Consider the following 12372-nt stretch of genomic DNA (forward strand, 5'->3'; position numbering starts at 1 on the left):
GAAAATCCATCTCAAGTAGAAGCCTACTAACATGCACGGAGTGGATCAACAGAAACCTTAAGAAGGGAAAGGCACTGGGATGTCTTTGTAATATCAGTCCTAGTTCATCATGTGGCAGAGGTGAGAAGTAAGATGGCTTATTCAGACTGGGCACACTGGTAATAAAGCTTCCTGATTTTTCCCCCCCCCCAGAAGAAAAGGAGGCTGAAGAGAACAAGGAACTCACTGATTCTTGTAAAGAAAGAGAAAGTGATGTTGGGAAGAAGAAAGTAGAACATGAAATTTCTGAAGGAAACGTAGCCACAGCCGCAGCAGCTGCTCTTGCCTCAGCTGCAACGAAAGCCAAGGTTTGCCCGACAGCTCTTTTCCTAGTGCTCTCTTAATCCATGAATGGCTGTATTGTTTTGACGTTACTGGGAATATTTAGTATAGAGAGCCTTGCACCTCATAGATGACTGTTTGTTTGAATGACATTTCTAGGTTAAGAATTCCATGGGCAGGAGGATGGTGGAAATAGCAGACCTGGGCCTAAATGGTGGCTGCTTTCGAGTCATTCACTGTGTCATTCATTCAGTCTTCTGAAGACTGCAGTGATTGAAGGCAGAATTTAAAGACTCTCGAATGTGCCTGCAGAACTTGTCTTGGACTGTAGTTCCAATAATTTCTACCAGATTGAAATATTTGTAATTTTTAAGGCAAAAATCTGTTTCCTTGTATAAATACTTCACCCTGCTTTTACAGACTGGAAGGAACAAGAAGGAACCTAAAATAGCTCTTTTTCTTCTTGAATTTGCCAGCTTTTCTGGGGGTGGTTTTCTCTATTTATAACATGGTATTGACTTTCCAGCATATTTTAGAAGAAAAGAGAATGTTATTTTCCCTGCTTTGTGTTAAGTTAGCACTTTAAAGCATTCCAGGCATGAATATGTCAAGTTTAAAAAATCTATTCACCCCTTTTCTATTTTACCTTCAAAAGTAGTCTCCTTCCATTATAGGTCACCACATTTTAAGCAGTGGTTAGTAGGACATGGCAAATTATTTTATCTGGACCTGTTCTTGATCCATTGGTAAAGATGTTTTTCATGGTGTTTAATTACCCCAGACTATTTAGCTGTTGTAAACTGTTTCTCCAAGTGTTTAATCTGTGTGGCATGACTTTATAACATGCCACACAGATCCATTGATGACCCAGTTCAAACCATAAGAGCACTGTTTGGAGTGCCTGCCCATTTAATATAGGTGCAGACAGTGTTGGGGAGGGTTGCTCACCGGTCACAGAATTGTTCAGTCAGATACCCCAGCTGAATGTTACTCCACAATAGATTGAGGTCTTGCATATTCATACTAGGCAGTCTCTTCTAAAGATGTGTCCTGATCTTCATGGTTCTTAAGTATAATTTTAGGTATTCTGTCTTGTCTGCCACCCCCGATGTCTAGGAATTTGTGAGAGGTACTCTTGTTTTAGTGAATACTTTGTTGTTTCATATTTGTTTGGTTTTTTCTTCCTTCATTGGAAGCAGTTTTTGAGTCTGTCTCCTGCGAGGTTGGATTCCTGGCTATCTCATTGTTTCTAAGCTGTCCAAGTTATTTCTGTTCATGTTGTCATCAATTGGGCATGTTTTCTCTAAAAAGGAGCCAAGCCAGGAGGGCTTCCCTCCTTTATGCCTTTGAATTGAAAGACACAGCTGTCCACCCAGTCTTCACTCAGGTCACCTTTGCGTTGAAGTATAACTTAGACACAAATAAGTAGATACATGTGTCTACAACTAGTACATTTTTTCACAGGCTGAACCCACTATAGGCTCATAAACAGCACCTGTGTCAAGCTGTATATAGAACCTTACCTGCTTAGCATTAGCCTCTTCGTATCCCTTCCAGTGGCTGCTTCCCTTCAGAAGTAGATGCTGCATGCCTCCTAACAAGTTACTTCTTATGGAAGGAATCATATGCAGAAAAACCTTTAAAAATACTGATACAAGCATGGTACTTTCTTAAATAACCTCTCTGTCTCTTCAGGCTCGAACGCCTTAGGGAGTTTGGGGATCTTCCCTGATCAGGACCCTTCTCAGTTCTTAAGAGTCATTTCTCTCCCGTCTGTCCTGAAGTCTCACTGTCTCTTCCCATTATTTCTCCTCTCTGTACTACTATGTGTGCTTCATTGTAAGTTACCAAAGAAGGAATTAAAGTGGTAGATGACCATAAAAAGCCTCAAAGGTCTTTTTGTGCTTTGGACACAAACGTTTGTACCACTGACCACCTTGCCACTGTTGTTTGATTCCTTCATTACAGAGGAACTGCTCTTACGGGTCAATTACCATGGCCCTTGGATAGTCCGTACAATATTTAGAAGAGTGTCCAAAGAACATTTTCTGTCCAGGTCACTGAATTTCCACTCCCTCATCAATCATTCACTCTTTATTTCTAATAGACTTGGAACTTGGGCCTTCATTCTTGGAATACCTGTGTCTTCCACTAACTTGTGAAAGTGTTACAGATGTTCACACTACATGACTTGGTTCATGAATTGTTCCATGCTACTTTCACAGCACACATAATCATTTTTGTGCTACGTTGTAATTAAGGAGTAAGGAATTTGCTTAAATTACTGTAATTAGTACAACTTATCTAGCCTATTCAAGCTTTCTGTTATTCTTGTTTTTGTTCTTCTGAGTCTATAAACAGCTTTGTTATTAAGAGTTTTCCTTGATACATTTTAATAGTTTGCCACACTCTGACATGGAGTGGTAATTAGAGGTTCTGGAACTAGCTCCGAAACATACAGAGTGGTTATGCATTCTGGCTTTCCTCGTCCTTGCCAGATGAGGGGCTTTTGGGTGGAGAGATAGGCTTTTTCATCCCACCTACTGACAAGCTGTGGACTAACTCACCTGAAGAGTGGTGTTTGGGTGTGAGAAAGCACTGTTGGCCTAGTGCCGTGCATGCCTTCCATCTGGGTTTAGCTGGAAGAAACCATTCAGAACTACTGCTGGATAAACTTAGAAAATCCAGAAAATAGAGTATGTCCTCCTTTATCAGTAGCAGTAGGATTCAGTTCTCATAAGATAGCAGAAATCACTTTTTTTTTTTAAGCCCACATAGACATTTACTTTGGAGAAGGCAATGGCATCCCACTCCAGTACTCTTGCCTGGAGAATCCCATGGACGGAGGAGCCTGGTGGGCTGCAGTCCATGGGGTCGCTAAGAGTCGGCCATGACTGAAACGACTTAGCAGTAGCAGCAGTAGACATTTACTTCAGGTTTCTTTTCTACTGCCATGCCATACCCACCTACTTTAAAAAGGAGATTTGTCTTCATGGGAACTGGGTGTTAGTTTTAGGACATCAGGAAGATTTTTTTTCTTATCCCTCAGAAATACTTCATAACTTGCTCCCTTATTATGCCTGAAATTCTCTCTCGAGATAGGAAAATTGTATCTTTTTCTCATTTTACATGAAGTTAACCAGAATACATTCTTGAATAGCATGTATAGGATTATGAGTCCTTGATTTTGGAAATTTGTCTTTATTTTGTACCTAATTAAGTTGTACTTGAAATTCTAGACTGAAGTTTATTACCTATCAAAATTTGGAAGGCATTTTTATCTTTGTTTTCAAAAATCTAGTTTTCCTTTTGAGAAGTCTAACATAGTCTGAATTTTTGTTTGTAACCTTTTTTTCTTTTTGGTCTGTCTGAAATTTTTTAGAATTTTCAGTCTTTTGTTCTTAAATCTCCAAAGTTCATTGTTGTGAATCTTTTTTTTTAATGTTTATTTGCTTACATGGTAATAATCCCTTTATGTTTAATAACTTGTGATCTTCAGTTTTGAGAGGAAGTATTTTGCTGTGTTTATTTGCTAATGTGTGGGGATATCCCTAAGTTCCCCGGCTTCCCTTGCAGCTTAGCTGGTAAAGAATCTGCCTGCACTGCAGGAGACCTGGGTTCGATCCCTGGGTTGGGAAGATCCCATGCAGAAGGGAAAGGCTACCCACTCCAGTATTCTGGCCTGGAGAATTCTATGGACCATAGTCCATGGGTCGCAAAGAGTTGGACACAACTGAGCGACTTTCACTTTCATTTTCCCTAAGTTCCTGTATTACTCTCAAAAAAGTAGAACATTTTCTGCCAAAGCCAGCAGAGTTCTAGGGTTCCCATTCTCATTTCAAAAAGCAAAACAAAACTAGAAACCGGTAACAGTAAGCTCTTGAGAAGGGAGAGACACAAATGAGAAAGAAAGCCACTTCTTTTACACCTCCTTGCACAGTGAATTTTTTATCAGAAGTACAGAGTTACAGCACTGTTGATGATAGCAGACTTAGAATCGTGTAATCTTCATTTTAACTTTTGGTATTGTTGATGCAGCTTAATATAGTTTAAGGAGGGAAACATGACCATTAATAGCTACAGATTCTTTCATAAAATCTTTCACCTACACTTCTGAATCTTCTTGCAGGTAAGTCTCCAAAAGTATAAAACTGTTTTTCTTTATCAACTATAAAAGAATGAAATACAAGGCTCTTATTTAATCAGTGTTCTCTTTAGGTCCCCAAAACTATATTCAACTCCTTGTGCATGTTCACTCCTTCTAGATTTTATAAGAAATACAGATCAGTAAGACAGCCACCCTGTGTTAATTCTCAAAACCTTGTGTAGAAGCAAGATAAGCACACAAATTCAGCTGATAAAATAGTGGAAAATAGTGTTGGGGGTGTGTTGCTGTAACCTCTTGGATGGTATCTGGAGAAGGTGGGACTGATCCTTTGCACATAGTCGGGACATTGGCCAGGTATGGGATCCTCGTCCTCTCTGGGGGATCCTCATCTTCTCTGACTGATGTGGCATTTTCCTCTGGGTGCTGCTGAGTTAACAGAAAATGAGAATAGGACCCATTAGTCCTGTTGCAGGGAGTGAGTGATACATTCTTCCAGAATGTCTTCCTGTTTATCTTCAAACTAGGGGTGAAGTATTGTTCACCTCCTTTCCTCCCTGTTCCCAGTAGACCCTCACTAGGGGCTGTGCATCTGCGTGTTGGGCGCTGAGGGAGACCACTGCTTGCCTGCCCCCTGGACAGTTCCTGGGAAGGGAAGGGCAGAGTTACAGAGTGAGGGTTGGAGGCAGGCTCGGTGGCAGATGGGGAAGTGCCCTGCGGGCCATTGTGTCCTTCTCTTTGCCCATCAAGGCCCTGATTCATTCTCCCTTTCCTGGTGGGCTCTTTGAAGAGAGTAGATTTTCATGGTAGAAGTTGCCTTTTAATCCTTAAAAAGGGTTGATTTATATCTGTTAAGTACTAGAAATTGAGGCATGGATAGTTGTTAAATTGAAATAAATGCTAGAAACTTACAAAGAGGGCATCTAGGGCACCATTCTCAATTATATAATTCCTACTTTCAGTAGCAATTTCAGCATTGTCTTACTGTTTTCTAAGCAAATGTTTACCGGAATACTTCAAATGATTTCTTGCCCTTAGCACCTGGCTGCCGTGGAAGAGAGAAAGATCAAGTCTCTGGTAGCTCTTCTGGTTGAGACACAAATGAAGAAACTGGAGATTAAACTTAGACATTTTGAAGAACTAGAAACTATCATGGACAGAGAGAAAGAAGCTGTAAGTAATGGGAATTTTATAGTGGCTTTTTGACAGTTAACTTGGATCACTTTTCATAAAACACAAACAAAAGAAAATATGGTAACCTAATTTGTTGGTCTCCATCGCTATCATTTAACTTTTTCTGTATTTGCTTTGCTCTTTCAAAAGGATTATCAGTCAGTGATGGTAAATTAAAGGAAGTCTGAAAATAATTATCTAAACCTCAGCTTCTTAAACTTCTTGGCTTTGCAGATACTTGACAGTATCAGATTCTCCCTTCTTCAGTAGTCGGATCTTATACTTACTGTATTACCTATGTGTTATGTTCCCTCTCTTCTATGGAGAGCCAGGTCTAGAGGAGTAGTTAGAAGCAGCATTTTGTGGGGGTGTACATTTCTGATATGCCCCAAACGGGACCAAGAGAATTAAGCAAAGTCCAAGAATAAGAAGAGAAGCCACAAGAAATAAGAAGCATAGAAGCAAGGGAACATTTGATTATCTGAAGGAACTTTTTTTTTTTTTTTTTTTGAGAAACAGAGATCAAGTTCTCTGGAGAAGTTTTTTTCGATGAGTTGATTAGGAAAGGAATTGATGTCTTTTCTAAATAATGGCTAAGTTTGAGGATTTAGTAGTTAGGAATTTTTTGGGATGTTTTGACTTCTTTGTGACCATGCCATATGCTGATTCTGTAAATGAGACAACCTTAAACCATTCCAGAATAGTTTTGTTTAGTTTTTTTTTTGGATATTGTGTTGTTGTTGTTTTTATTTAGACATGGAATTTTCCTTTCTTTTCATATAACTTATCTAATTAAAATATTCATCTTGGTAGTTACCACAAAAAAGTAACATAGAAAATTGTATTTACATTTTGGGACCAAAATACAAATGAAGAGCAAGATAATACCTTGCTCCTTTCCCTCCCACTTCCCAGAAAGAAAAAGCCCCAAATAAACTGTTCATTACACCAAGGATCACAATGGGATAATTTGCAATTTGGTGATTTGTGTGTAGTGTAGCACAGAAAAAAGGAACTGCACAAGTTTTCACAAATGAGACCAAAGGTTCAATGTCAACCTGTGTCTGCTCTGCAGCCATTTCAACAACCCAGGAGAGAGTAAATGAGACAACCTTAAACCATTCCAGAATAGTTTTAATCTTAAGGATCCATTTGCCTCTGTTTAACTCTTTCTTTTTGGTCAGTGCAGGCAAGTACTCTGGCAGATTCATGTTGACTAGGCTCAGACATGACTGAGCGACTTCACTTTCACGCATTGGAGAAGGAAATGGCAACCCACTCCAGCGTTCTTGCCTGGAGAATCCCAGGGACAGGGGAGCCTGGTGGGCTGCCGTCTATGGGGTCGCACAGAGTCGGACACGACTGAGGCGACTTAGCAGCAGCAGCTCAGTAACTATCATAGTAGCCCATTTTCATTTTGTCCTAAGACTTGTTCTGCCTCTTACATTCTGGCCCCATGAGGAATAAGCTGCTTTGGTAACTACCCTGCCCACACCCTGTGCTCTCTTATCCCCAGTCCCGTAGCCCTGTTGGTATCTCTCACATCCCCTGCCCTCTCCTGTCCTAGGAGCTGCTGGCCACCCTGTCCCCTCTGCGTCTCTGAGCACCAGCCATGCCGCCGCATGCCAGATGCAGGCTTCCTTCATGGCTGTGTTCTCTTCCACCTGTGTGCACCTGCTTTTCCACCAGCAAGGTGTTTTTCCTGCTCCTTGGCAACCTCCTGCACCTGTGGGTGACATGTCCTCCGTCTCTGCTGCTGTGGCAGCCTAACAGAGCACTAGCTGTATTGTAAATGCTAGTTCATGCATGCGACTCCCTTACCAGAGTGTATACTCTTCCTTGAGTGTCTCCGTTCACATACCACTGGCACATCAAGGGTGCTTGTGTAAGTGTCTGTCGAATGAACGCATCAGTGTCAGAAGCTGGGAAAGTGGAAAAGAAAGTTTTAACTTTGGGGACTTGACTTTAGTTTAACAGGGAAGACAGAGACCAGGTGACAGTACTGTGGGTTCAGTTCCTGTGGGAACATACCTGGAAGATGCGGAGAGGATGCTCGAGAAAACCTCCAAGAGGGGAGCTGGAACTTTGAAGAATGAGTGGTTGTGTTTATCTTACCCTAAGAAGCTGTCATGGGGCTCTTTTCTCAGCTTTAAAAATAAAAACACTATCTTCAGAGGGTGAGCCTGTGGATGCATCACTCTTAAACACCCTAGTGGAAGACTGTGTCCCCTGGAATGGCAGAGCCCTCAGTCCCTCCTTGGTTCTCCCCACGGATTCTCAGACATCTGGGGGTAGTGTGTGATGGTTCTTAGCCCTTCCAAATTTTCCTTGTGCTCTGGAGTTTTAATAGTTATTTATCTCTAATTAACTGCTCTGTTTTTCTTATTTGAATCTTTTTAAATTCTAATTGAGCTCATAAAACATTTTACAGAATAGTCTGAATAAAAAAGTACAACCAAAAACGTGGGTAAACATTCTGCTGAATCTTTTTCACCACACAAGGTTGCTCTTCTCAGATCCTTTGGTGATCAGCCTGTCTTTTGTAAATCAACATTTGGGGCAGGAAAGTTTATTGTGTAAGACAGTCCCTACCCCTAGGCACTGAATGTCAGTAACCTATCTGTATTAGTTACTGCTGTGTAAAAAATTACCCCAAAGCAGTGACTGAAAACAGTGCCTCACACACTTCTTAGGGGTTAGGAATCTGCAAGCAGCTTTTCTGAGTGCATCAGGCTCAGGGTCTCTGATTATGCTGCCCTCTTCGTAAGGCTCAGCTGGGGCTGGTGGACACACCTCCAAGCTTGTTCACATGGCTGTGGGCAGGAGACTCTGGTCCCTTACTGCATGGGCTTCTCCATAGTGTTCCTCGTGAAGTGGCTTCCCTTCTTAGAGCCAGTGACTGGAAAGAGCAGCCAAACTGGAAGCCACAGTATCTTTTATAATCTCAATTTGTCAGTCACAGCCCTGTGCTTCTGCTGTATTCTCTCAGCCCCACAGCCCAGCCTTGATTCTGGCCTGGGGGTGCCGTAGGTTGGCAGGGCTCAGTGGGCAAGGCCTCAGTGTTAGGAAGCAGGGTCATAGGGGCCCGCTTGGAGGCTCACTGTCAGGAAGCAGGGTCATAGGGGCCCGCTTGGAGGCTCGCTGTCATAACAGCCAGAACGTCCTCCAAACTGCAAAATGGCTCCCATTCATTCCATGCACAGTAAGACATGCTCTCTTTTTCTCCTGTTATCCTGTGGGCGAGCAAAGCCTTGGCTATTTCCTGCTGATGATTTCCTGTCCTCCCAGGCCTGTTGTGAAGATTAAATGAGAGAACTATGGCATGTGCTTAGCACACTGCCTAGAACACAGAGTAAGAGTTCAATAAATATTTATATGCCCCCTTTATGAAAATCAGTTATCAAGAATTATAGATTAAATTGTTAATATTTATAAGCTTTTGCTTACTTTATGAACATTTTAGAATCCAGCAGGGATGCTAGGTGAGAACGTGAGGCTATTTCTGGTTAACTCTTCTCATAGACAAAGGTTCTAGAATTTGAACAGATCACACAGTTCATAAATGACAGAGCTGGGTCTCAAACATGTTAGTTCAGCTCTATGTTTTAATCTATTACTTCATAACTTGTAAGGAAATGAGCCATTCTTAACCTCTTTTTCACCCGAAGACTGAGATATGCAGGGTTTTAACAAGCCCCTGTTACGACTCTTGAAAGTTGAAATTGAGAAGAGCGGTCAGCTGAGCTGGGAGCAGCATGTTACAACCCACGGCCTAGTGCTCTGGCCCCGGCTCTCAGTGCGCTGTCAGTCTGATCCTGCTCATCTCTGCCTACAGATCAGTAGCTTCAGGACATACTTTTTTGAATTAAACGTTTGGTTTTGTTTATGTAGCAATAGGTTTCAAAAATCTTTTTTTAGACTTTCAGAATCAGGTATGAAATTTCTTCTAATAACTTAAAAATCAGATGTTCTTTTGAGTCTTACTGAGAAATTAAGAGTAAGGCTGTTAACAACTCAGTATCTAGTGTAGATATTATGAATACAGCTATAATTAGAGCTCAGTAGTTTTGTTACAGCCCATTCATAAAATACTGGTACAGGAGGAAGGTAGTTAGGGAATATACAGTTTGTCTGGGAACTGACAAGATGAAAACTACTGACCCCAGTTTAGGTGAGGATGCTGAGCTGGCCCTGGGTTAGAAACTCAGAGTCTGCCCAACTCTGCAGCGCTCCATGCCAAACCGATGGCACAGGTCACTCAAGGGGACAGGTGACAGACATGGGCTGTGTTGCAGGTTGGAGAGAGCTGGAGGGCCTGGGCCCTACCTACAGCATTCTTACTCGAATTAAAGGGGAGGAAATACGTGGAGGCCCGTGAGGATCTGTGTCTTGATTTCTTTTATAGCCTCTGCACTTGATGCTCTCATTTGGCTAGGTATAGAAATCGTGTACCTTCTGAAACAGGGACATTGTAAGAAACTGTGAGAAACCTTCAGGAAGTGAGAGAGTAGAGAGAGATTGACCCAAAGATACCGCATGAGATAAATGAGGCCAAGGGAATTCAGCGGAGACTATAAAGTAAAAATTCATGTTGGCAACACAGATTGTCTGATCATAGTTGTTTCAGTCATGGCTTTCTCAGGCAAACATACCTTGTTTATTTCTATGAGATTTAGAAATTCTGCCATTTGAGAAAGTCAGGTCATCCGTTTGGCATGGAAGGCTGCACAGTTGGGCAGACTCTCTGAGTTTCTAACCCAGGGCCAGCTCAGCGTCCTCACCTTAACTGGGGTCAGTAGTTTTCGTCTTGCCAGTTCCCAGACAAACTCTATATATTCCCTAACTACCTATTTTTATTTCACCCGAGCTCTACACGCCTTGGCCAGAGAGCCTGCATCCCACTCCAGAAAGTACAGACTTTGGCCCTGGAGGTACCTGACACATTCCCATAAAGTACCTAAAAAACCTTACAGGAAGACTGTTGCTAGAGCAATATAGTACACCACACAGCCACATATATTACCTTACAGGAAGGGAAGGAATATGGGGAGAGATGCTGCAGTTAAAGGTACATTTTAAGTTTTAATGATGTCAGTAGTTAAGTTTGAAAGAATTGTGAGCTCAACTTTCAAGGTAGTTAAAATGTGGTTAAATAGTTGCCAACTTGAAAGGTCATCCATGAGCTAAAAGATGGGACAGTTTCAGGATTGCCTCCAATTGTCAAGGAGATCTTTCTGGTAGAGGAAGGACTGATCTGAGCTGGTTATTAAAAAAAAAAAAAATGGCCCAAATGCAAAACTGTGAAGAGGAAGGTGTGATTGCTAAGGAGACCAAGACTCTCCTTAGACTACTTAGATCTACTGCCTAGATCTGGCAGTATTCATGGCATAGACAGTGGATTAAGTTCATTTGTTCATTTAGCAAGTGTTTATTGAACACCTACTTTGTTCTAGGCATGTTATGTACTGTGGATACACTGGTGAATGAAACTGTTTGCCTTACTTAGACCTGAAGTATTAATGAAGGGTGCTAGATGCCGTGTGCTGTGTATTTGTACGCATGTGTATTACTGTGTGTGTATACATACCATTATGTTTCAGGATGGGTAGGTGAGACTGGGAGAGGCAAGGGAAGGGTTTGCGTATCAACTGATGTCATCTGAGTAGGCCTTGGCAAACTGACAATTGGGTGAATGTCTTTAAGGCCTAGAAACAGCCAGTATCAGAGACTCTTGAGGCTGGAGCGTGACTGACATGTTTGAAACTAAGGAGTAGGCGGTGGGCGGGAGTTAGGAGGAGGGAACAGCATGAAGTCAGGGACAATGGTGCTCTAATCACAGAAGTCTCTTATGACAAATTAAGGAAAAATTAGCAAAAATAGTTAATTTTATACTGCCGCAGAAGAATAGTTTCCTGTGTACTTGTATTGACAGTAGTTCATCTCTGTGCGTGTGTGTGCGCTAAGTCACTTCAGTTGTGTCCGGCTCTGTGACCCTAGAGTTGGACGCGGGACTGCAGTCCACCAGGCTCCTCTGTCCATGGGGTTCTCCAGGCAAGAATACTGGAGTGGGTGGCCATGCCCTTCTCCAGGGTATCTTCCCAGCCCAGGGATCAAACCCAGATCTCCTGCGGCAACTGCATTGCAGGCGGTTTCTTCATACCTCAGAGCCACTGGGGTAGCCCCCTTTCATCTTTGTACTGCCTGTCATGTAATTGAATCTAATGGTAGACAGGCACTGTGACATTATGGATAGTTTTATCTGAGATTAAGAAAGCTATACTTAGCGAGTTTACTTGAAAAGACACAGGGCTTCAGGCAGCAGGCACTTTACAAGGACTTTACAGGTGACCGGTCACAAAAATGATGTCAGCTCTGCTTTGGGATTTCCACCTCCAGAAGCAGGTGTGGAAGCAGAAAGATGCAGTTGAGTTGTCTTGTTTTTCCAGAGGTGTACAAAGGAATGATTATGCCTGCTTATTTCTTAAGTGGATTTCTGTTCATTGATATCAAACCTTTCAAAGGAAGGTGTGTTTGTTTACTTCAGTTCTGAGGCCAACTAGTCAGAGTCTTCAAGCCTCTGCCACTACCCTTGGCAGTGTAGATGGATTTTTGAGGCCGCCACTTTATTTTACTGTTTCCCACCCCTCCTCCCTGTCCTATGCAAATGAAGTTGGGAGAGAAGCTCTGTGTGAACTTCAGCTGCAGTTGCAGCTGTGTGTGCGTTTGGGGTCTTGTTGTAGAAAAGTGCTCTGTTGTGTTCCGGTTCTGCTTGG

At 42.1% G+C, this 12372-nt stretch overlaps 1 protein-coding gene across 1 annotated transcript in view; it reads left to right on the forward strand.

Moving 5' to 3' along the window:
* Window positions 1-12372, forward strand: part of SMARCC1 (SWI/SNF related BAF chromatin remodeling complex subunit C1) — a 123748-nt gene that overhangs the window by 87399 nt on the left and 23977 nt on the right. Inside the window, exons 24-25 of the mRNA XM_069561576.1 lie at window positions 193-347; window positions 5465-5599. Coding sequence (XP_069417677.1) covers window positions 193-347; window positions 5465-5599 — 290 coding nt within the window. The remainder of the gene's footprint in view (window positions 1-192; window positions 348-5464; window positions 5600-12372) is intronic.

This window comes from Ovis canadensis, chromosome 19, assembly GCF_042477335.2.
Source record: "Ovis canadensis isolate MfBH-ARS-UI-01 breed Bighorn chromosome 19, ARS-UI_OviCan_v2, whole genome shotgun sequence".
Taxonomy (NCBI): domain Eukaryota; kingdom Metazoa; phylum Chordata; class Mammalia; order Artiodactyla; family Bovidae; genus Ovis; species Ovis canadensis.